The sequence below is a fragment of the Durio zibethinus genome, chromosome 7 (assembly GCF_047325235.1).
Source record: "Durio zibethinus cultivar Kanyao isolate XHJ-2024 chromosome 7, ASM4732523v1, whole genome shotgun sequence".
Taxonomy (NCBI): domain Eukaryota; kingdom Viridiplantae; phylum Streptophyta; class Magnoliopsida; order Malvales; family Malvaceae; genus Durio; species Durio zibethinus.
Window position 1 is genome coordinate 16,072,487 of NC_143168.1, and position 27,648 is coordinate 16,100,134.

Below are 27,648 nucleotides of genomic sequence, written 5' to 3' on the forward strand. Positions count from 1 at the left end.
TCGTGAAAAATGATTTTTGAAAAATAATTTTTGTATTTTCAAATATTTGTTTGATAGAAAACTAACTGATCAACAAAAAATGACTTACTGATTAATGAAAAATAAGATATTTTTTTAAAAATTGTCTTACGAATTTGAAAACTGATCATTTTTCAAAAAAGAACCATCTATAAGTATAAATATTTATTAATACTTTTAAGTATAATTTTACTTGTAAATAATATTATATTAATAAATAAATAATATTATATTACAATTAATAAATAATATTCTATGAATAAATAATATACTATTAATATAATATATTAATAAAAATAATTAGAAATAATATTATAATCTATTAATAAATAAAATTATATTGATAAATAAAATAATAATAAATATTATTAATTTAATTAATAAATATTATTATAGTATATGAATAAATAATATATTATTAATAAATAATATTATAATATACTAATAAATAATATAAAGAATAATAAATAGTTTTATTTTAAGTATTTTTTATATTAACATAATATTGTAATATTAAATATTATTGTTAAAATATAATTATTTTTTAAGTTTAATGATTTTAATAATGAATAATTTCAATATATTTTAATCATAAATAATTTTTAATATTTTAATAGTTATATTAATATTATTTGAAAAAAAAAGATTTTTTCAAAAAACAACTAAATAAGGAAAATATTTTTTATTAACTCATTCAAATAATAAAAAATTTCTTTCAATTCAAAAAATGTAAATATTTTTTAAAAATTATTTTTGGAAATTTATTTTTTGCATAATAAATGGAGTCTAAACTTCACTTTCATGGTTTTGTTTAATTATTTATCTTGAATTTATAGATCATTGAATGTTTGATTAAAAAAAAAGATTTTGAAGTGATTAAAAAAATATCTTGAATGAAAAAATATCAATAATATTATATTTATTTTTTGTGTAATAAAAAAATTAAGCAAAATGAATGAGTGGCCTTTTTATTTTAAAAAATGTTAAAATAAAACTAATCATGATTAGATAAAAGTTTTTGGATTAAAAAAAAAAGATTGAAACCAACATAACATGATAAGGACATTTTAATCTTTGTACACAACTTTGAGGAGTAAAGCACTAAAACACACATCCGGTGACAAGTTTTTAGCTTAAAAAACTAGATGACATGGTTTCTTCTATGTTCGAGATTCAAAAAGCTATGTTCAAAGAAGGGTTCCTAGCATTCCTCTAAAAATTTTATTTTATTTTTAAATGAAGTAAGGCTACTTATAATTGTGAGTTGCCGGTTTTGAATTTGAAAAGTTAAATGACGTGGATTAGTTTTGACTCAAGCATCGAAACGCAATGCTTATTTCGATTGTTGTGGCATTCCCCGTAAAGTTAAATAAATCATGAAAAGTCTATAAAGCTTATTTAAATTTAAATGAAATTAAAAAAGAATGAAAAAATACAATTAAAAATAATACAGTTTTATAATACTGCTGCTATGGTTTTTTAGTTATATGCATTCATGTTAGCAAATTATCATTACAAGAATTTTTTATCTACACTTTAAATCTCTTAATTTGATGTTTCGAGTAAAGTAATATTAATGGAGAATCTAAAATAATTATAAAAGATATCAAATAAAATTAAAATTGCAGCAGCATATATATGTGACTGAAAAAATAATATCTTTCAATTTTACCTAAAAAAATTTGGTTAAACACCATAAATAAACTATGTGGTTTAGGTCAAACTAATTGATCATTAAGATTCAAAACATGATATTTGTCCTCAAACGATCTTTGCTCAATTTAGTTTTGGTTAAACTATAAAAAAAAATTTTAAAATTTATTACTTTTTTGGATAAGTCTTTATATTTTTTTTAAAATATATTTTAAAATCCTCTTGATTTTTTCTTCACATGGGTTGAATTTTTCAAAATTAACTAAGAAAAACCTAGACGTAAACCTAAAACCTACCAGCTTCAAACCCCAAAAAACTTCTCTTTCGTTGGCTTAAAATCGCTTAAAATTTTATTATCTTACCCGTCATCTTTCTGTTAATTTTTATCAATTTAAATTTTCAAAAACCCTTTTCAAAAATTCACCATTATTATTGACATTCACCATTGCCTATATCTAATTAATAATAAGCAAATCGGATCATTTTTTTTGCAATCCCAAATTCACAGAGACTTGCACACAAGGTTGAAGTGACTGATGGAGTACACTAATGATTATAATCCACAAGTACGTAAGCAAAATTTTTTATCTTTTGTTTTTTTTAATGGTTGTTGATTCATCTTTTTATAGTCAGGATTAGAGGTGTAATTGATCTGAGTTTGAACCGATTAAGTATTAAGCTTAAGCTCGAATTTAATTTAAAATTCGAAGCTCGAATTTAATTTAAAATTCGAAACTCGAAACTTGATTTAAAATTAATCGAGTTTTATTTTTTTAACTCAAGCTTGAGCTACTCAAATTCATTCAGTTATGCTCAATTAATATGTAAAGATAAATTTGATTCTTATATTCGATAAAAGTTCAATTATTTATATTTGAGCTCAAGCTTGAGTTCAATATATTTTATTAATTAAAATAATAAAAATATATTTAAATATAAAAACTCAATTATACTCGCAAACTACCTGAGTTAGGTATATGAATTCTTGAACTCGACTCAATCAATGAGTTGAGCTACTCGAGCTTGAGTTTGACTCGATAATAATCAAACTGAATTCGAGTTTTATTCAAATTAAACCTAAGTAGTTTGCAAATACTAATATATCATTTACACCCCTAATCAAAATGTATTATAGATCATAAAAAATGGACAAAATGATTTAATTGTGATCGTACTCTACACTCTAAAGATGTAAGTGTCATGTCCTTACATTTGATTTTGTAATGCTTATTCCAACCCAATTTCAAATTTAATATTAACTAAAGCTGAGATTTGATAATTTCAAAAAAAAAATTTCCAACTAACATGAAAAGTTCTAGAACTATCAGCTTTTAGAGCTTTGAAATTGTAGTAATTAGATTTTAACTCCTTACTTTGTCACAAAAATAAAATAAAGTTATATACCTATAATTTAGTTACAAAAGTAAAATAAAATTATGTATCAATAATTGAAATATTAAACAATAAATAAGAGATAAATAGTTGTATAGCTATTTATATTTTGAATATTTACATTAGTTGAAGTTAAAGATGATGAAATATTAAACTTATTCATTAAAGACTTATTTGTTTGTTATCATCGTTGGTTCACAAAAAAAATAAGTAACCTTATTTGCAACTTAGCATTCAACATAGAAAAATATACCTAATAAAAGAAGTTGTAGTTATTTCCCCACTTTTACTTGCACTTCACACAATCATCTTAATTAAATATAAAGGAGTAATAGTTCAAAGACGATGAGATAATAATATGATTGAAATAAAAAATAACATATAAAAAAAAAGAATGCATTATTCACAATAGCATACACAAGTCATACCAAATCTCAGACAATTCACAATAGCCTACCCAGTTCATATCAAATCTCAGACATTTAGAAACTTGGAGAAAGGAAAAGAAAGAAGCTATTGAAGAAATATAAAGCTTGGCAAAGGTAAACATTAGCACCTATAAAGTTCTTACTTTTTATTGTAGCAAATAGGATAGTTTAATGTTAAATGTTAACTATTAACTACTTTATAATTTTTTAAAACATGTACATCATGATCTTTAAATTATCATAAGCCAACCTAGCATACAAAAAGGATACATAAGTGCTAGTGCCATCCTTAAGTTTTAATATTAGAACCATCATCCTTAAGAATCATAATCCACTTTATTTTAATACTTAGATTTTCCACAACTATCAAGAAATTGGTAAACATGAAACACAAGTCATTTTTATAACTTGACAATTAATTTTTTCAACCTAGTCAATTCCTTAAAAAGGAACTAAAAATTTTATTTCATCATCTTTTATTCTTTTGACAATGTCAAAAACCATAATTATGAAAGGTTAAATGAATTCCTATGGAAACCAAGATCTATAATTCCCACCTCTATAAGTAAGTATGTTAGCCTTGAATTGATCCTTATTTTGAAATGATAAAACATTAAGCTAAATAAGCTTGATCAAGGTTTTGAAAAAGATTTATTTAGTACATGTTCTTAAGTTTTATTATTTTGGTACTAAATAAATAATATGATTTTTAAAGTTTAAACAAATCTTTTTTGTATGTTTTCTTATTTCTCAAATTAAAACTATCTTTAAACATTATTTATTTAAGCTTAAATGAAAGTCCAATTATTGTTTTTAAAGTGAATTTATTCATTTTAAACTCAATATAATTTTGATAATATTGGTTTTGAGAAATAGATTAACTTAAGAAAGTTGCTTTACAAGAATAAGGTTTTTCAACATTAAACTTGTTTTATTTTTTATATTAATTGACAAAGTTTTAATATTTAAAAACTGCACAATTGGGTAGTTTTGAAAATTTATTATAATTCAAATACAGTGAATTAGATAATGAATTTTATAAAGATAGAAAGCCCTTTAAGTCTAGTTTCTAAATCTTCAAATGGTTTTCAATTTGAAGTTGTATAATTCAAGATATGATCAAATTAGTTAGTAAAGTACAAAATAAGAGACAACCAATGGCACTCTTTATCCAAAATCATTCAGTATCCAAAATCTAGCTGGCCCAATCGATCAAGTACTAAAACCAATCGATCTTTTCACCTATAACTATCAAAAATTGAGTGAAATTCAAAAATCAATCTATCTCTCCATCCTAAACAAGCTCTAACGACTAGTTTCAAAGGAGAAAATCATGTGTTTTCATTTTTTAAGCATTCCAAATGGCTAGTTCCTCAATTTCTCTATAAATTGGGCATTCTAACACACCAAGAAGGTTGATGAATCAAGAAAGCAAAATCAAGCAAGTCATATATTCATTCTTTCAAAAAAATCAAGAGTTTTAGAGTTTTAAAGCTAATATCTTTGTATTTATCATATCCAAATCATAGTTGTTGTTCATTCATCATCTTCTTGTACTTAAACTTAGCAAACACCTAGTTTTAAAGAGATTATTCTATTGTTTACAAAATTACCTTTTATATATAAAGAGAGAAGAAAGCAAGAGGTGTGATATTCTTTTAAAAGCTTTGTAGTGAAATTGGATAAAATACTACAAAAAGATAGAGGTTTCTATCTTAAGCCTCAGAGAGAAAAAGATAGGGTTGTATTTTCAATTCAAAATTAGTGTATTGAAGTCTTGGTATGGGCAACTAAAAAGAAAAGATGTAGGTGCCTTGTAAAAAAAGACCGAACATATATAAATCTTTATATTTGATTTCTTGATCCCTATCTCATATTTTCATTATTGATTATATTTACTTTAAGATAAATCAATTGTTGTCATTTGCATCATATTTTGATATTAATTTTAATTTTTAATTCAATTATTTTGAAATCATTTTTTAAAAGAATTTAAAAAAATTCAACTCACCCACTATTGGATCACCATCGCACCTAAAAAGTTAACAATTGATATCAAAGCTTTGGTATCTTTTTATAGGTTTAACCACCTTGAGTAAAGATTCTATGGCTTAATTTAGGCTTCAAAATGGTGAAGTAATCCTTAAAGCTCCTAAGTTCGATAAATATGATTTTTACGAATGGCGAATGAGGATGAAAATGTTCATAATGGCCCAAAATTTTAAAGTTTGGGATGTGATAGAAAAAAGGGCTTGGAATTCCTTCAAATGATACAAACTATTTTAAACATGTAATGGATGATGTCAAGGCCAAATGCTTACTCTATGGAGCTCTTGACTCCTATAAATTTAACTTAATCTCAAATTGTTCATCTTTAAACAAGTTGAATGAGCTACATGAAAGATAAATTTTCAATCAAAATGTATCATATTTCATGTCTCTTGAAGAGCCTAAGGTAACCTCTAACTTAATTCATTCAAATTCATATGCTTTTGATTAATTACAAGATGCCTTTGATGAGTTAGTTATAAAATTTGAGTCAATGAGAATGAAATACAAGAAAATGATTTCAAAATTAAATATTGAAAATGATTTCTTGATAAATACAAAGAATGATTTGGAAAAAAAAATGATAAATTGAAAATGAATTTTGAAACTTGCCAAAAGAGAAATGAAATGTTAGAAAAAGAGAATTTAGAATTGAGAAAAAAGTTTGAAGTTTTTATGAATGAAAAATAACAGCTTTTAAATAGGAGTTTAAGTACTAAAATGATTAAATGTAAGTTTGATTATTTTTATGGTCATTCTACACATACTTATCCTATAAAGAGAAAAGTTTCATTTAGAATTAAGCAAATATGATTTCCAAAAGGAACTAGAGACTTGGCCACTAACTCTGAAGGACCCAAAGCAATTTGGGTAACAAATATCAAATGAAAAATATCTCTTGTAAGTATACTAGAGCAAGGAGTTACAATGTGCTTTTGAAGAATAAAACTCTAGACATACAATGGAGATGGATAACATCTAAACTTTTATGAATTTAAAATTGGTTGTCTATTCTTGATTGAATACTGAGTGTAAATTGTCATATGATTGCTAAACTTGATTTTAATTGTTAATTACTTAAGATATGTTTATACTTATTTTAAAAACCATTTGTGTATAGTTGTTGCTTTAAATGGTTAATATTGATGTTATATTTCTTGTGTGTGTGATTTATACGCTTTATCATTTTTATATTTATGCACAAATTTAGGAGGAGAATTCAAAGTTTAATGATTTTGAATTTATATGTTTTGCTTTGAAAATGATTTATGCTAAAGTTAAATCTTTAAAATATAAAATTTTATTTTAGCAAATTTTTAAGTGTAAAATGAATTTGAATATCTTGTATTCAATATTTTAAACTTGCTCAAACAAAGAAACTTAATAACTTGCATTAGTTTTTATTTTTCATACTATTACATGTAAACTTCAAAGGTTTTTAGAACTTAAAAGATCAAATCTTGTTTTTGAACATTTTTTGGCATAAAAACCATTTAAACATTTTTCAAATTGTGATATAAAACTTTTCTAAATGGTTTGAAGAGCTTAAAATATATTTCTAACATTTTTGCTCATCTTAGTAGTCTTTTTCAAGGAAATATGGGGTATAAGAGTTTACTTTTTGATTTCCTTGTTTCTAAGGCCAATTATGACTTGAACAACTTTGTTTTGCCATTTGAAACTTGTTTGAATGGTTCAAGATGGTTAAAAGTAAACTTAACTAGTTATGAGATTTTTCAAGGTCTTTTTCAAGCAAAAATGAGCTTTAAAATGTCAAAAATCAAAATTTAGATATATTAAGCTTTGAATGATTTATCCTATTTTGTTTTGCATAAATAAATTTGCTTACATGAGTTTAGTGCTACAAAAATTATTTTCATGATCTTAAAGCATTTTGTGTGGTATATATTAATGTTGGAATAATATAAGGCTTGAAAATTTTGTTCATATTGCACATGTTTTATGACTCAAACAAGTTTTCTTATTTATAAAAAATGTTTACAAACTTGTTCCAAAGTCTTTTGAATGAAAGTAAGAAAGGTTTAATATTTCAAGGCGTTCTTGGCAATATTCATGCATAAATGAGGTTTGGATCATTAAAAATTTGAAATACATGCATTTGTTGAATATTTGTGCTTTTATCATATTTATTTGATCATTTCAAACTTTTTTGAAGTGGTTTCAATGCATAAATTTTGTCCAAATACATTTTCATACTTAAGTTGCAAAAAGGGGTAAAGTTAGAACATTTGCAAAATCAAGCAAAAATTTTACTTTAAAATGTTTTTAATCTAAATGCCTTATTTCTACAAGTCTAAAATGATGTTTTTAACATGTTTAAATTTTATTTTTGACTAAAGACATCAAAATCTCGGATTTGGAATCAAAAAGCTATAATTTTTCATTGTTTTATTGCTCTAGTAGAAAAAGAGATTGATAATCTTTTTAAGGGATCAATTGATTTTTTAGTCAAAAGCAAAATGCACTTAAAAATCATAAGAAAGGATTGATCACCCTACCTAGGGGATCAATCAACTAAATGATAGGATTTATCTCTTCATGGAAGTAATTGATTGATTCTAGCAAATGACCAAATTAAGTTTTGGCTATTCAAATGGGTTGGAATCACATGTACCAAGCTTATGTTACACTTGTTTGACTATTTGACTTTTGAGCTTTAACTTTCAATTTTGACTTTGGTCTTAAAATTTTTAATTATTTTTTTGAAAAAATTATTTTTTTAAAATTAAAAAGTGTATGCATTATGAATATTTATTTGATTATGTTTTTAAATGCTACATTGGAATAAGTATTTACTCTAAAATTGGGAATTTTCTTTCAATACTTGAATTTATTATTTCTCATATTTGAAATTTAATTTTATTACTTTCATAAATCTCATATACATATATGGATGAAATTATTTTTTGATGCAATGCTCATGTGGTCAAAATGCTTGATTTGAAAATGCTTAAATTGTTTATTTCTTAATTTTTGAAATATGCTTATTTTATGCTTAATTGACTTATTTTTTTATTTTTGCTTTTAAATTTGATGCACAATGAACTACTTGATTTTAAGTTAAATATATTATTGGTTCATCCATTGTTCTTGTTAAGTGTATGCTAAATATAATTTAGCTTTACTTGATATTTGAATTTTTATGCCTAGAGTTCATATGATTAGAACATGACTTAAATGAATGATTTTCTTATGAAGCTTATTTTTACCTTGAGTCATTGTCCATTATGGCCTATAATTTGTGTAAACATTTTATGTTTTTGTGATGAAATTTTCTTGAATATATTTGGACAATACATATGTCTTCTTTGAACTTTTTAATTTCTATATGGCTTTTAACATATTTTTTTATGATTTATTGAATAATTTTGAATATTGAATATGTTTTCTTTGTGTTTATTATTTTCACAAATTGACTTTTGCACATTACATGAGAACTTTAGCTTTTGTGCCATTCTTGTGATTTATGATATTTAATTTGATATATGGCATTTAGTTTAAGTTTATATCTCCTTTGCTTTTAGCAATTATGTTTAATGATAAAATTTTCTTTTCCTTATTATGACTTAAATATAAATTTTATTTTCTAACAATTGATATAATTTTTATCAATTGATATTCTTGAAGCTATTAATAAACATTTCTTTGTTCGAAATATTGTCTAAATCTATGTTAGGAGAACTTGAAATGAGCATAAATGAGCTTACATTTTTGAAATTTTAAGTATAGCAAGCAAAGCATATCATCATCATCATCAATCAAGCCTAGTTTTGCTTAAATGAAGTGGACTAGAGAATTCAAAGCCAAATGAGCACAACAAAGCTTGAAAATGATGGAGGTAAATATATTGACTTTATGCCTATAATGTATGAGTTTGAATACATAAACATGCTTGCTGTGATATGTGCAAATATATGACTTTGTGGTTAAATATATAAACACATTGTACAAATTAGTCACCATGCTACTTGATAGAATATGTTTTAACATTATTCAAAGCTTAGATTGATTAATTCACTTTGATTAATATTCATGCCTAGTTCTTAATTGCTTTAATAAGATTGATAGTTTAAATGCATGAATATTTGATCAATGTATGAATCCTTGAATATGGATATGAGTTAAATTGATTGATTTCTTTGAACATGTTTGTTGATTAAGATTTTTGAAATAGCTTATACCATATTATGTCTAAATATTTGTATCTTTATTGGTATATTGCTATATGTGATTTCAAATATTTTTACATATGCTTGTATAATTTTGATTAAAACATATATTTAGATACTTGCATATGTTTAGATTAAGTTCATTGCTATGCATTGAAATAAATAAGAATATATTTGAATAATTATACTTTCATTATATCTTTGCTATAGCATATGTGTTTATCATGTTTGAAACATCATGCTTGTATAATTCTTTGCCATAACATGATGATTGAATATTTGTTTTGGATAAAATATGTTTATGAAAGAATGCTATTATGCATGTATTGATTGAACTTTTCATATGCTTGAAATACATTGTGATCCTCGAAAGTTTGTGAGCAAAATACCTAATAATCGTTAACAATTGGCATCAAAATTTCTAAAGAATTTTTGAACTTTTATGGATACTTATTTATATGTCTATCTTTGATATAACTTATACCTTTCATGCAAAATTGTGTGTACCTTAAATTAATTAATCCATATTTTGAAAAAAATGAGAAATCTTAGAATACAATTTTGCTTAATTTATTTTGTGATAACAATTGGTATGCTTTGTGATAATATATCTTTAACAATTGGTATTCTTAACAATTGGTATTCTTAACAATTGGTATGAGCTTGTATGCATGTGCTTGACTTTATACTTAATTGCTATTGATGTTTTAAGTTCTAAGCATATCTTATGATAACTTGATTTATGAGTAAGTAGCATATCATTTATTATCTTTTTGCTCATAAATTTCATGTGGCTAGGTTGAATGAATGATTTTGTACTCTAACGTTTAAATTGTATGCACTTATGCTTTTGTACTTAAATTCATGTGTGTGAACTTCATTATGCATATTACATTTGATTACATACATTCAAAATACTCTTGATATTATTGGTATCAAGTATTTTGTCCTATATTTTGAATTGATCTCTCTTTCTTTTGCTATGACAAAAAGTGAGAGAGTTTATAAATATATCTTCTTGTATGCTCATAGAAATTGGTATATGAGCTTTAACATTTGGTATAAAGAGCTTAAATAAAAAGAAGGAGAAATATTTCATGAATATATTTGTTATGATGTCTTTTTGTGTTTATTTGCTCACTAATATGCTTATGCCTTTTTACTATGACAAAAAGGGAGATAAATATCATATAGATAAATTTGTTTGTGCTTGACATGCATATATTTAATTGTACTTATTTGATACATGTAGACACCTCAATCTGTCTAAGGGTCTATGTGGATTAATTCTATTAATAAAAAGATAAAAATAATAAAAAATAGAAAATGAGAAAAACGAAAAAATAGGTGTTGGGTTTGTGTGAAATTGTATAAGGAGTTTAAGTTGGATTAAAATTTGGAGTTAAAACTTAGAAATGATTGAAATCCTTTATGGTTTATGGTTCTCAAATTTGAAACCTTATAAATACATGCTTACACAAAGGCTGAGACCACACACAAATCACAGATCAAAAACACAACAATAGGACAGAGTAGAAACAGAAACATATAGAAAGCAAGAAAATACACACAAGAAATCAACAGTGAAATAAAGAAAACATTCAGCTGAAACCAGAGACAGTCTTTGATAGTTGGCGATGGTGCACAGTGGCAACATTGATTGAAACCAGTCGAAGGTTGAAAATCTGGGGTGGTTGATCTAAAAAGGATTCTAGAGAAAAAGAAAGGAAAAAAGCGAAGCTAAAAAGGCTATTTCGAAGGTAGTGATCTATGGTTCATGAAGGAATATTTTAAAGTTGTTGCAGATTAAGGAGACATTGATCTTACTAGTTTGGCTAAAAAGTACAAGAAATAAAATGGGGATGAAGATACATGGTGCCTAAAGACAAAGGTCACGTGATAAGCTAGTACATTGGTTTGGTGGAATTTCTTCCTAAAGGCTTACGTCAACTTTGCTACTTTTACTTATTTTTATTTAGCTTTTTTTTTTTTGTTTTATAAATTCTTTTAAGTGTTTGGTACTTGTTCTTTTTTTTTTATTCTTTAATTGATTGCTTATTCATTTGTTTTATGCATAATTGTTTATTTATTCACTTTGTTTTATGGTTTTCATTATTTAAGATTAAAAAAATAATGATAAATGAAATAAAACATTAATAAAATATATTAATTGAGAATAAATAATAATTATACAATGATGAAATTTTTAGAAATTTCAAATGGTAAATTTTTATAAAATTTTTAGATGAGAAATTTTCTCTAAATTTGATCAAATAGTGAAGTAATTTAGATAAAATTTCAATAACAATAATTAATATTTATTTTTAATTTAAAAAATAAAAAAAATATATTAATAAAATTTTTGGAATTATATACTAGTTACCCTATCATGAGATTCTTAGAAATTTTAAATTATAAATTTTTTAAGAAATATATAGGTGAGAAATATTTTTAAATTTGTCCCAAATGTTGAAATAATTTAAATGAAATTTCAATAAAAGCAATTGTATTCTTTTCTAAATAAAAATTTTGATTGAAAATATTTGACAATTATCCAATGATGAGAATCTTAAAAATTTTAAATGGTAAATTTTTTAACAAATCTCTAGGTGAGAAATTTCTTTAAATTTGTCCCAAATGGTGGAAAAATTTAAATGAAATTTCAAAATAAATAATTGTCATATTATTTTCTTTCCAAAAGGGAAAAAAAAAATTTCTAAATAGGCCTAAATTATGGAGAATTTTAAAATTTTGAAAGAGAAGATATTTTTAATTTGGCTCAAATTGTGAAATAATTAAATGTATTTTCAACAAAATAATAATAATTAAACCTTTTTTTTTTCGACAATAGAGCATTTTCAAGAAAATAAATGGGATTATTAAATACTCATAAGGTGAGAAAATACTTTTAAGAATTCTACCAGATTGATGGAAGAATCTTATGAATTATTTTCAATATTTAATAGAAAAATAAAACCATTAGAGTTAAGACCTTATGATAAATTTAAAATAAAATAGTATAATCCTGCGTATGGGCATGTGGGGGTGCTAAACGTTTCTCATATGTAACCGAACTCTCGAACCCTATTCTAGTTAGCAAACTTTAACCTATTATTTTAGGGACCTTTAGTCAAGCTTAGGAGATCCTTAAAAGGATAGATTCTTTAGGTGACTAATCACACCTATCTAAAAAAGATTGGTGATGACTCTATTTATTAAGTCTAGCTATAGACTTACGGATCTATATGTTATAACAATATATTAGGCTAACATATATTTGTTGAGTTATGTTGGATTAAAATGTACTAATTGAAGGGGAGTTTTGTCATGCAAAGTTTAAGAGAGTTTTTTAAAATATTTTTCAAAAAATTTTAAATGTCTTAAAAGGGAGTTTTTTATCAAACAAATTTATCTTTAAAATTTATCATATCAAAAAAATGGAGATTGTTAGCCTTGAATTGATCTTTACTTTGAAATGACAAAAAACATTAAATGAAATCAGCTTGATCAAGATTTTAAAAAAAAATTATTTAGTACATGTTATTAAGTTTTATTATTTTGATACTAAATAAATAATATGATTTCAAAGTTTAAACAAACCTTTCTTTATGTTTTCTTATTTCTCAAATCAAAATTATCTTTAAACATTATTTATTTGAGCTTAAATTAAAGTCTAATTGTTATTTTTAAAGTAAATTTATTCATTTTGGACTCAATATAATTTGGATAATATTAGTTTTGAGAAATAGATTAACTTAAGAAAGTTGTTTTACAAGAATAAAGTTTTCTAACATTAAGTTATTTTATTTTTTTATTAATTCACAAAATTTTAATATTTGAATTTTATGTGGTTGGAAAGCACTTTTAGTCACTTTCTAATGGATCAAACAAAATTTAAATTTAAATTTTTTTAAAAAAAATTTGAATTTTTATTAAGCACTATGCAATTGTCTAAAAACTGCTTAAGGGATAAATTTGAAAATTCACTATAATTTTAATACAATGAATTAGATAATGAATTTTATATGTATAGAAAGCCCTTTAAGTCTAGTTTCTAAATTTTCAAATGGTTTTGACTTGAAATTGTATAACTCAAGATATGATCAAATTAGTGAGTAAAGTGCAAAACAATATACAACCAATGTCACTATTCATCCAAAATCATTCAGTATCTAGAACTAGCTGACCTAATTGATCAGGTACCAAAACCAATCGATCCTTAAGCTGAAACGACCAAAAATTAAGTGAAATTCAAGAACCAATCAATCCTTTATCAAAACCAATTGATCTATTCATCCCAAACAAGCTCCAACTGCTAGTTTCAAAGGAGAAAATAATGTGTTTTCATTTCCCAAGCATTCCTAGCAGCTAATTTCTTAATTCCTCTACAAATGGGGCATTCCAACACACTAAGAAGGTTAATAAATTAAGAGAGCAAGATCAAATAAGTCATTTATTCATTCTCTTAAAGAAATCAAGAGTTTAAGAATTTTAAAGTCTATATCTTTGTATTTATTGTATCCAAATCATATTTGCTGTTCATTAATCATCTCTTTGTACTTAAACTTAGCAAACACCTAGCCTTAAAAAGGTTGTTCTATATATATAAAAGAAGAAAAGAGCAAGAGGTAAGGTATCATATTGAGAGCTTTGTAGTGAGATTGGGTAAAATACTACAATGAGTAGAAGTTTTTCTCTTAAGCCTTAGAGAGAAAAGGATAGGGTTATATTTTCAATTCAAGATTAGTAGATAGAAGTCTTGGTGTGGACAACCAAGAAAAAAGACGTAAGTGCCTTGTGGAGAAAGACCAAACTTCTATAAATTTTTGTGTTTGATTTTTCTATCCCTATCTCTTTATTTTCATTGTTGATTATATTTACCTCAAGATATATTAATTGTTGTCATTTGCATATATTTGATATTGATTTTAATTTTTTATTCAATTATTTTGAAATCACTATTTGAAAAAATTTTGAAAAAGTCAAATTCACCTCTCCTCTTAGATTACCATTTAACCTAAAAGTCAAATTGTTGGCCAAAATTTTGTGAATTGTGTATTGTATTAGCTATGATTCTTGTGTATTTGTGAATAAATCATCTTTTTTTAATTGTTCCCCCTTATTGAATTGTCTCCGTATAATCTAGATGCCCTATAAAACTCGAAACCCATAACAAAACAACCAAGTACCTAAATTTCTTTGACTGATTTTTTAGTATCTATTTTTGTTTAGGATTGTGTTGATATCCCATTTGGTGTTGATTGTTGATGATTTTATAAGGAGTTTGTTTTGGTGAAAATGAAACTCTAAATGAAAACAAAGTCTTAATGATAAAATTCCATATCATAACAAAATTTTTATTTTAAAGGGATTTGTTCATGTTATTTGCTTGATAATCTTCAGAAGAGCCTAAGATTTCTGATTTATCCTTTTTTTGTAAATTCAATTTTTGTTTTCTTTTTTAATTTAAATTTTTATGATTTTTTAATTTTTTAAATAACAAAAAAATATAATATAATATAATATAAATAAAATAAATAAAATTGAACTCCTTATCTCGGGCTTCAAACCTACACCAAAACAAATTCAATTTTAAATAAGCTAACTAAAGCTCAGTTAGCATTTTACTAGCTCATAATATTAATGGATCAAAACCTTGAAAGTAATCATATCAAAATTATTATGGATAAAATAAAATGTCTACATCTCATATAAAAGGATCGATACCCTCTTTAGAAGGATTGATTTCTAGTCTCTAACGATCAAAATTTAAATTTTGAAGTAAAATGATTGATCTTCTAAGGTAAAGCTGGCAAAAAGATACTTTGCATCAGTTATAATTTTATTATCCTTATATCTCTAAATTTTTATTATTTTATGTATATATTTTTTTGGACATTTCAATTCATCATAACATTTGTTCACAACAATGCCAAACACTTAAAATTTTAAACATATTTTTCTCACCACTTTTAAACACATTTTTCCAACCCAAAATTTTTTCAACCACATCAAAAAACTGAATTAGGCCTTGATGCATTGAAAGAAAAAAAAAAGAGCTAAAGAGTAAAGAATGTGAATATGAATATGCCCAAATTGAAGAATCAAAGGTTAAAAAAGTAAAGAATAAAGCATAAATGGCTTTTAAAGTTGAAGTCTTAAAGAGTTAAAGTGTTCCAGATGAGAACAATAAAGTAGCAAATGAGCAAGCAAAAGACATAGGAGGTAAGCAGTAGTAGTTGGAATACAAGGAAAGAATGAAAGAAAAAAGTTAGAAGTGAAGAAAAAAAAGGAGAAAAAAAAAGGTGCCCTAAGTTTCAAAATAAATGTTAAACTTGACAATTTCAGATACGATATAGTAATACGTTACTAAAATGACATGCAAAAAACAATGTGTTTTAAAAAACATGTTTTATATTTATTTGTGTCAACATAAATTTCGACATGATACAATTTGTGTCTTATATGTATCGACATGTCTAAACATATATACGACACAATTCGTGTCTTATTTATGTTGATACATTTAAATACATATAAAATACAAAAAATATGTTTAAATAAAATGTGTCACATAGAAACATATTTGATATGTGAGACGACACGACATGAAAACATAGTTAACATAATTTTTTATATTTATTTTAATGTAATATAAACATATGCAAGTTATTTTAATTTTTAATTTTTTAATTATGATACCTAATTAGCTATTTAATATACTATATAAAAATTATTTTAAACATTTAATTATGATACTGATTTAATAATTATTATAAAATTATTTTTATATTAATAATATAAATACAATATAAATAATAATATTAGTACAATACATCATTATTTTATTATTTAATCTTTAATAGTTTATCATTTTGGATTTAGTACTAAAAATTAATATAGTTATGTATAAATTTATAATTGTTACATTAATAATGTATACATTAAAATTTAAATAATATATAATATATGTTAAATGCATATTAAACGGATATCAATTTTTTATATTTTTAAATAAGCAAGTATTTTTTATATTAGTAATGTATATATAATATATACATTTTTACATATTAAATATATATTGTTCTTTGTAAATTTTTATAATAAAGCTAAAAAAATAGTTTTTTTATTAAAAAAGAATTTAGAAGGACAAATATACTCTTAATTGTTAATAACAAGTAACATCCAACAATATAATCATTGATAAAGTAAAGCAAATCCAAATCATATAAATATACAATAATATATTTTAATGATAATAAATAACATTTATAATGATAAGAAATTATATTGTCATCTTAATAACATGAATTATGATGTACGATTATTTTAAATTATAAGAGTTAAAATAAGAGAATATACATTTGAAATTAAAAATAATGCATATTCTAAATAATATGTCTAATGATAAAAAAATTAAATAATTTATTTTATATTACATGATACAATGCTATTAAATTGTCACTTATAAATAATTGTTATTTTTTGATTACTTTAAAGCTAGTAGATTGATATGCCTTGAATTGGATATGATGTTTGATGATATGTAGCTCCTATTTATTCATGTATATTAGTGTTATTCATATTTATTCTTATATATCAATGTTATTCATGTTTATTCATGTATATTAGTGTTATCAGTGTTATTTATATTAATCATGTCGTGTAACATGTAACACGTATAATAAATATGTCATGTTCGTATTTAAGATTTAAATACATTTTATAATTTATATCGTATTTATATTTTAATAATTTATGTAATTACATGTGCCAAATATAACATGAAACACGATACAGAAATATAAATTATCATGTATAATATAAATGTATAGTTAATGACATTGGGCTTGCATATATAATTTCTTTGCATTTTAAGGATCCATTTCAAATTGGGTTGAAAAAAAAAAAAACTTATAAAATTTGGTTTAACCAGTTTTTGATTCTAGACCTTTTTTCCACATTTTTTTTTCGGTTCTCAAGAGTCAAAATCTCGATTTAATACATGTATTTGGCAGTAACATATAGTTTATAATTATTGTAGTGTAATTAATTAATTATAATTTAGTATTGTGTAAGGTTTATAACAAAATTATATAGAACTTATATTTTTAAATGGTAAACTTTTACACGGTTTTTATTATAATTAATTATTTTAGTATTGTAATAAAAATATTGTATATGATATGTATCTGTATTTTGACAAGAAATCCTATCAATTCTCGATTTAATTTGTTGAACCGGTCAGTCCGATCAAGATTTCTAATCATTGTGCAATATTAGGAAATGATATTATAAAGGGGTGGATGGACCATAAACCATAAGTTGACAAACTCATGTAAATAGATAATAATAAAACCAAAAGTTAGATGATGAATAAAAAATAAAAAAATAAAAAAATATATATATAACGAGTTTTTTTTTAGAGATCGCTACTTGCAAATATTTAAAAATTTCTTTAACTTTTTTTTTTTTTTTTTTTTTAACGAGGGATAAGCAATCCCACTCTTCCTTTAGGTATGAAAATTTTAAAGTACCACTTTGTATTATTTTTTTATTTTCTCCATACATTTTCATAATTGTTACTTATCTTTTTATTTTGTGTTTTAGTTACATTTTCAATACTAAAATTATTATTTCAGTCAAGTGACGCACCTCAGAATCATTGCAATAAACATTTGGAAATGTTACGAAAAAGTAAGAGTGAGCAAAAATCAGTTTAACCGACATGATTGATAGAAACTAATTAAATTTGATCAAATCAATTTGATTCATTTGATTTCGGTAATGATTAGTTAAAGAAAATGGTTTAATGATTAATTTGGTCGATTTTTTATATCTAAAATTAATAAATCAAATCGATTGAATTAATTATTTTTTTAATAATTTTTAAAGAGAAAAAATTAATTTACACTAATGTATTTTTTAAAATTTTTAATCAAAATTACTAAATTTAAAAATATTATTTTGATTTAAATGAGTTATGAATTTAATTGTGATTCAAATATATAAAAAAAAAGAGTTACATTAATATAGATAAACTCTTACTTTTTTTAAATATATTTATATGATTTAAATATATATATATATATAAATATTTTTATTTATATTTTAAGAATAACAAATATGACATTAAGATAAAATTATAAAATGAATTTTATTGGTTGAAATATGTTACAAAATTATTGTTCAAAATGCAAAAAAAATAATGAAAATTTTTAATTTTTTGATAAAACCAATCGTTCTATTTTAGTTTGATTATCTTCAATTATTAATTTTAGTTTGATTATCTTCAATTATTAAAAATAGATTGATTGATTTTGATTTTTCTATCGGATGGATTAATTCGATTTTGGATTTTTCATCATGCCGATTGAATTGATGAATACTCACCCATATGAAAAATCATGAACCTTAGAAATTTTAAGCTAACACCGAGAACAAAATGCTAACAAGCTCGTAACAGGGAAGGTAATTCAGTCTAAATTCATTGAGTTCTGATTCAACTCGATTGTATATGATTATTTTTTTTTAAATTGAATTATAAATCAAATCGGGTAATAAAAAAAGTAAGATCAAATTTTAAGAAAATCCACCCGACCCTATATATATGTATAAAATTTTATTTATTTATTTAATTATATATATTTATATTTAAAAATAATATATTATTAATTTAAGATTGAATCTGATCAATTTTATATAACAACGAATCAAGACAAATTCCATATAAAAAAATTATCAATTGAATCAAATTTAAATATTATAAATATAAAATAAAATCAAATAAAAATGATAATTCAATCTGAATCCATCAAGTTTTGATCCAATTCAATTTTATAAGATTAATTTTTTTTTTTTAAATCAAATTATGAATCAAATCGAATAATAAAAAAAGTAAAATCAAATTTTAGAGAAACCTACTCCAACCTCATCTATATATAAATATTTTTTATTATTTATTTAATTATATATATTTATATATTTATTTAAGTTTATATTTATATTTTAAAAATTATTTTATATTTAAAAATAATATTTTATTAATTTTAAATGAATCTGATTAATTTAATATAATGATAAATCAAATCAGATTTGATATAAAAAATTTTATCGATCAAATTAAATTCAAATATTATAAATATAAAATCGATTGAATTTGAGGTGAAACACCCCACCCCTCCCCGGGCAACCCATTACCATCCCTAGCTGATAGTTTCTTGGTTTTCTTTACATTTACTCGTCCTCTCCCAATAAACTGAAATACGAAGGTATGTATTAAGCCCAATAAGCAAGTTGCAGTTACAGACATCCGGTGTCCCCTTTCCATTTGAACGATTGGGCACCATCCCATGGAATGGATACACACAAGTACGATAATCATTTTAAAGCAGGTATGGTTATCTTCGATGGGAATATTTTACAAGTGAAAGATTGGGAAGAAAATTAGGTGGACCTAACAGTATCGATGGCAAGAACCAGGTCTTCCAATTTGGCTCCTGTAACCTCCTTTACAATTTTCTTGTGCTTCAGAATCTTGAAAGTGGGAACCACCCTTATGCCAAGCTCCTTTGCCAATGGCTGCCAAATCATTGCAAAATCCGTCGTGTGAGAGTTTGAGAATGTTTCCTAGAGTGTGTTTGTGTGCATTTCTGTTGATCAGTTCGAATAAGTTCATGCTTTTATTCATCTGCAAAGTTATGCTATATGCATAACTAAATCTGGGAATTTTAAATACAATATAATGATATGATAATAAAACGATAAAAAATAAGATAAGAAAATGATACAATTTAAAATTTTAACAAGAATTGTATATGAGTTTGGCTAAAACAAAAAATGCATTTTGTGTTTGACATGTCAACATGAATTTGAAACGATAATTTTCATGTTTTACATGTGTTGGACAGACAAAAACACAATACAGATACATGAATTGTCCAGCCTATGTGCAACTAGATGATTGCAAGTCTCGTTTTTTAGTACCATAATAAAAAAGACCATGACAGAAACATTGTCTCCCTTTAAAACACTATGTGGTTGCTAAGTCATTGAAACCCACATGATTTACACATCCTCAAACAGTTGAGATAACTAATTGAATTGGAATTATATTTTCATACCTTGTTTTCTTGATTGCAATCAAGCTTTAGAAAGACAACATCAAGATACTTCTCAGACAATTCTTGAAACCTGGGAGCTATCACTTTGCAAGGACCACACCTAAAACATTCATACAAGTTACGTAAATAAATTTGATGCATCTAGAATTTAGAATCCATAAATCCCAAAACCAGTTTTTCCGGCTTGGGCAAGTAATGGCGCAAATCTTAACCTAAATCTTCTGGTTGAATTGCAAAATGTTTGTATGTCGATTCAACTAAGCCTTGGGAATGAGCAAATGCATCAATTTCTTTATATTCCACTCAATTTAAAAGCCAAAAAAATTACTTAAAATATTCAGATATAAAAACTTTCCTCAGTTCTTCAGCATAATATCTAACTTAACTGCTTTTTCATTTGCTATAGCGAATCACTGTTCTCTGGCAACTCAATCAATTAATCAATCTATATCCTTCCACTCATTTTATCCAATGCCCAGCTTGTTATTAGATCTTAATCAGTTACTAGTTTTATTAAAAGAACATCTTCTATGTTACAGTTGACGCATCTTACAACTTATAATAATGCATGAAACATATTCTCCGTTACTTTGAGGGGTGAAATTCAGTGTAAGCTTTACATTTGGTTCAATTATCAATGGAAGTATCCTTGGCTCCAAGAGCCTAATTCCACTCCTTCCCCAAAATAAAAGGGAATGGAAGTGTCCCTATACTCAGTATATCATCTACAATTAAGGATCGCAATTCATAATTGCAATTGCGCAGAGCCTATCAACATTTTATATAGACTAGTGAAACCTATATAATTCTTTATTTTAACTAATTGTAAGATGGTAATAAAAAGAATTATAGGCCAATCGCACTCAATATTCCTAGACTGCCGCATTTTTGTAAAAAAGAAAACAAAAGTCATCTCTCACATAGACATATCTGTCCATTTTAATGGAATTATCCATCCATCCATCCAATAAATGATCCAATTAAAACTATTGAATTACAAGAGGTTTGGAATTTAAGTAAAAAGAATGGAGACAAGTTAAGGACCAAAATGAAACTTTTCAACTGGTTGAACTTTAATGCATTTCCCTAGTCCCCAAAATTTATTTTCCAAAAATTTAGATTTGTTTTTTTTTAAGTAAGAACAAACTACAAAAGTTAGTAAAATAGCCAACCGCAAACACGACCTCAACTAAATTCTTACATCACACTAACGGAATACCTACGTATAACGTAATATACGTCTAAGTAGAAACAACAGTCAAGGTACATGTATTTGTATACGTACCATTGAGTGTACATGTCGAGGACGACGGTTTTATCCCCGGCGGCGTTAACGATGGGCCAGAAGGTGTCCTTTGTAACCTCCGTCACCTTTCCCACCGTTGCTGCCGTGTCCAAGCTCGACCTCACCTTTAAGACAGCGCCGTTACGTTTATTATTCTTAGTTCTCGAAATGGATTTAACGGTCTTTAACGACGACGATTCTAATAAGAAGCAGGATTTTGAAGTGGAAGAAACTCTACAGAAGGCGGCGGTTGGGTGTGCCTCGGTGCATGATAGTGACGACGAAGAACGACCGGCCGACGGAGGAGAGACGGAAAGTTGGAGGAGCAACATATTTGAGAAATATGAAAATTTGAAAAAAAAATGGAAAAATTAAAACAAATTCCTGTGGCTGGAAAAAGCAGTGAGTTGCGGGGGGGAAGGAAAGAGTGAATTTATAGAAAACCACGGAGATATTTTATTTTGGAGCATAAAAACGATTTTACCCCTGCAAATTGAGAATTCTAATGATTATATGAGGGTATTTTGGTCATATAGAGAAATTTTGGTAGGATAATGAGAGGTGTAGGATTTGGGCGAGCAGCGACAGTGAAAGATGAGGAGGATTTCATTTTGGAGGTGAAATGACGATATTAGACGTCGCATATTTAACCTGAACTTCCCGAAGTATGTATAAGTGGGGGTGTTTTTTGTCATTTAATTGATTTTTATGGATTCCAAAGCTTACAATGGCCACATAAATAAGAGGATGAATATACAGATATATATATATATATAATATTTAAAGTTTCAATTAAATTGCTAAACGAGTAGATCCTTTCACCGGTTGGTTAATACTTACTTAATAGCCGTCTTGAGTAAGGATTTTTAAGCTTCCGTGGAAATGTTTTATTATAAAATAATTTTTTATTAATTTAATTTTAGAATAAATAACATGGATAATATGAGTTTAAATGGATCGGTCCTGGTCCGTAAACTTCTTTACTAATAAGCTCTATTAAGTAATTTAAATGAAGAAAACATTATATAAATTAAAACAAAAAGTTAAAGGGATACACTTATTAAAATATATTAAAAAAATAATTCAATATCTATATTGATCAAATTTTGTATATAAATATTATTTTTATATTAAGTTTTCTCGTATTATTAAGACTAAAAATATGCACATCCTTAGTGAAACAGAAATAATTATGTTAAAAAAATATTTTTGAAGAAAAAAATAACTTAAGTACTAAGAATTACGTAAAGAGAAATAGGGATTTTTAAATAAACATGTAAATTTTTAAAAAGAAATATTATTTAGAAATTTGAAAGACATGAATACTTTTATTTTATTATTTGATATTATTTTTTTTTGTAGTTTTTACCAGTAAGTTGACTTCACTAAGTCAATCAGGTAGTATAAATACCCACAATATTTAATTAATGTTTTGTTTTTTAATAAATAATTTGATGAAATTTAATTGTGGAAAATTATTAATTTAAATCAAAATTTCATATGGTTTGGACTGTACAATTAAATTTTTAAAATAAAATCACAAAATGAAATATGATTAATTAATGATTTTTCTTTTTCTTAAAAATTTTACCCTTTATCATAAAGAAATAGTAAGCCAAGTTAGGTCAAAGTCATATTCGGTTGTGTATTTTGGAGATTTAAAAAAGAGTGATATCATAAAAATTTTATAAAAAAATCTAAAAAAAAAATTATTTAAAAAAAATAACAAAATCTAAAATTAATAATAAAGAAATTGAAAGTATAACCTTAACTCTTATTAAACAAAGAAAAAGAATAAAGCTCCTTGTGGTTTTCCATCTCTATCATCATTCTTTACATTGTCTTTTTTTTTTCTTTTTTCCTCTTTAAAATTCTCTTCCCTCAAGTCGCTCAAGTCATAAGATGGAAAATCTCTCTTTATTTTCTCTTCTTTTCGATCCACCTTTTATATATAAAACCCTCAGTTATTAACCCTAAGTCATTGAGTCGAAATCCATTCCTTCCCCACTTCGAGTGTCATCCTTTATCTATTGAATTGATTAAATAAGCTTATTAAAGCATGTATCTATGTCCTAATTCTTTTTTATAAACCCAATTTAAGTTTCAAATTATTTAAGATTTCATTTTAATTGGTTGCTATTTAGGGTTTATTAGGTTAAAGGTTATAAAATTTAAATGTTGGAAACTGGTTGGTTTAGTAGATTGGTTTAGAATTTGAAATAGTCGTAGTAGTTTGACATGTGATTGGTGTATAACATTAAGTATATGAATATTCTCATAGATATGTCGAAATGCTTTTTGTAGCTTGGATAATTGGATATTAGATATTTAAATTTGCTTTTTTAGATCTTATTTAGGTATGCTTTGTTTTGATATTTTAATTAAAATAATTTCATTGACTTAGGGTGTGATGTTTGCATATTTTGCTTGCTTCTTTGCTTTTGAGGTTGTTCTTAAATTAAAATTTTATATGATATGTACATAATGCTCATAAGATGTGTACATAGTACTTATAAGATATATATATATATATATAGTGCTTATAAGAATTCATTTAGTGTAATAAAAGGTAGGTATTGAAGGTGTATAGGGTAGATGAACTCATTTGGGATATGTGCATAGCGCTTATAAGATATTACAAAATGCTTTTGGGACATGTATATTGTACTTATATAGGATATATAGCATTTTGGGACATGTATATTTTACTTATAGGATATATACATTTAGATGTATATACTTCTCATGATAAAGTCAAAATCCTAATTGATCAAGTTATATATTTAAGGTTAATTGGTTAAGTTTTTATAAAGTTTAATTTAGGGTTTTGGAGGTGAAATTTTGTTTAGGGTAAAATAATTTAAATGTAAATTATATCTTCTAATTTTGTAATTGATAAATAAAATCTTATGTGATATAAAATATGTAGGTATTGATACTGTTAGCTCAAAGTATTGAATAAATTAAGAGGGGTGAATTGGTCAATTAAAAATTTTAATAATTTGATTACCAAAGTAAACAATGATAGAAAAAAAATATAAATATCTAAGCAAATAAAGAAAATATATGCACAGCTAAATAATTTGGAAAAGTAAAAGAGTATAGATGGAGAATTAAACAAATGAAATTATAGAGTTTGATTTTTCCACAAGGTACATACGTTTTTTCCCATAGCTTCACTTGCCAAAGAGCCCAATCTATTATATATGTTGACTTTTACAACAAGGCCTTCCAAAACTATTAATACAATTAATTAATAAACCTCTCAATGATTTTTCTAAGTTCCTTAAAGAATCACTCAAGGGTTGTACTCTCCCTCAAGCGTACAATCTTTGGGCTAAACACAAGTATTTTACAAACTTAAAAACTCTTTAAGATTAGGTATTTGCTAATTTGAAGTACAAATAGACTTGGCAATCTAAAACATGACATGGTAACACAACATGAACATAATACGAATATAAGACACAAAGGTGACATAACTTAAAATTTTAGCAATAACTATATCTAGGTTTAACAAATTAAAAAAATGTATTTTTTGTTTTTGTATCAACATGAATTGTGACATATAATTTTAGTATAAAACATGGCATGAATACATAAATTTTAGTATTTTACAAGACACGAATACACAAATTGCCAAATCTAAGTACAAATAAAATATTAAAATAATATTAAGAGGATTTGGATACAAAATATGAAGTTATGCTCTTAGACACTTCAATTACTCTTTTAATGCTTGAAGAAGATAAAGAATGGATAATAATCAATTCTTTTAGCTCTTTATGCTTTATAATATGATGGGAGACCTTTTAATATAGTTAGAAATGAGAAAAGAGCTTCTACCTTTATTTAATGCATTTAATGCTCTGTAAAAAAAAAAAAAAGAAAATATGACCATTTGAAGCTGTTAAAGCTAAACCAATCGATTCATTTTTGAAAGGATAGATCAATTTTGGCCTTTTAAGCCAAAACATGCTTCTAGAAAAATAACCAATCAATCCATTTTAGTGATGGATTATTTCATTTTTGTCAAGTTTGAATCAATGGTGTTTCTGTAAGAAAAATTGATCGATCTCTATCGTAATAATCGATCCATTTTGCCAGTTTCAAATTTGAAACTTTTTTTGTAAGAAAAACCGATCATCCATTTTATAATGGATTGATTCATTTTTACCATTTTTAAATAAAAGACCATTTTGTAAGAAATATTGATCAATCGCATTTTAAATGGATCAACCTCTTTTAGGTTTTAAACAATATTTTTAGTTTTTGTCTAAAAAGGATCAATCTGTTCACAAAGGGATCAATCTTTTTTTTTTTTTAATTTTGTATAAAACATATCTTTAATGGAGAAAGATGTTTGTTTTGGTCTCAAGTAATTTTTCATTCAAAAATGCTATCGGTAAAATTTCTCTTTTTGAGTTCAAAGCAATTTAACCCAATTTTTAACCTTAGTATTTTATGATTTCAATAAGTATCAATTTAAGGCTAACAATCTTCCCCCTTTTTTATATGACAAAACTTAAGATAAATTTGTTTTAAAAAGCTCATATTTAATCAATTATGAATTTTGAAAATCAATTTTAAAAAATTTCTTCTATTTTCAAAGTAACTTTTCAATATAAGTTCCTCTTAAATATAAACACAATTTTCAATTTTGAATCAATTTAACTAAGGACATTTTTCACAATATTCACTACATAAATAGAAGTATACTTAACAAATTCATCACATTTTTAACACAATAATCACTTTAACATGCAAATTTTGTCCATTAAAATATTTCTCCATTTTATAGCAAAATAAAAAGAAATCAATTCAAATCAAAGATAATATGAAAAGCATATATGTGGCTAAGCACATGCAATCCCATCATTCACAAGTTTCCAACAAATTCCATCATTTTTGGTCATAGCAGAAAGGTTTAACTCAAGATATACAAATAGTAGATATCTAATTTTATAATAGAAATATGTCTCACTTCAAGCATACAAAAATCATGACATGTATGAGCAATAAATGTATAAAGGAAATGCAATTTCACAAGTCATGTCATTACAAAAATATGGTTGATATTAAAAGCATGAAACCTATCTAGATTGTGTTTTTATATAATCAAGGACACCAAGTCAAGCTCATGCAAGACATCAATTAAGGGTCATACCTATGTAATGTCCACAATTTGCAAGATTAACTTAATACATCTTAAAGAAAAGTATATATAGTACAATAAAAGTATCAACACATAAGACATGTCAAGTAGAAATTTAGTACAATCACACAATTAACCATAAATTTAGCTACAAAATGGTGAAAGTCATGCCATTGATTATAAAGCATGCAAGGTGCAAAATTAAGAGTTATAAAAAATTTATCCAAATGAAAAAATTAAATGCTTAAAATAAGTTCATATGTAGGAAACCTAAGTTAGTTAGACAGAAAAGTAGATCACAAAAGAGGGAAAAAATATGAAAAATGTTGAAAGCGTTGTTACATGTTGTCTTAAG

General features: G+C 24.9%; 1 protein-coding gene across 2 annotated transcripts; it reads right to left on the minus strand.

Moving 5' to 3' along the window:
• Positions 1-19,983: 19,983 nt before the first annotated feature.
• Positions 19,984-22,543, minus strand: LOC111277704 (thioredoxin F-type, chloroplastic-like). 2 transcript variants are annotated; one of them, XM_022864116.2, is made up of 3 exons: positions 22,139-22,541; positions 20,854-20,953; positions 19,984-20,311 (listed from the first exon to the last, which is right to left on the minus strand). In XM_022864116.2, the coding sequence occupies exons 1-3, from the start codon at positions 22,468-22,470 to the stop codon at positions 20,177-20,179; spliced, it is 567 nt and encodes a 188-aa protein (XP_022719851.1). In that variant the 5' UTR covers positions 22,471-22,541; the 3' UTR covers positions 19,984-20,176. The 2 variants fall into 2 exon arrangements, with proteins under 2 accessions (XP_022719851.1, XP_022719852.1); XM_022864117.2 differs by having other exon boundaries at positions 20,245-20,382; positions 22,139-22,543.
• Between the last annotated feature and the right edge of the window lie 5,105 nt (positions 22,544-27,648).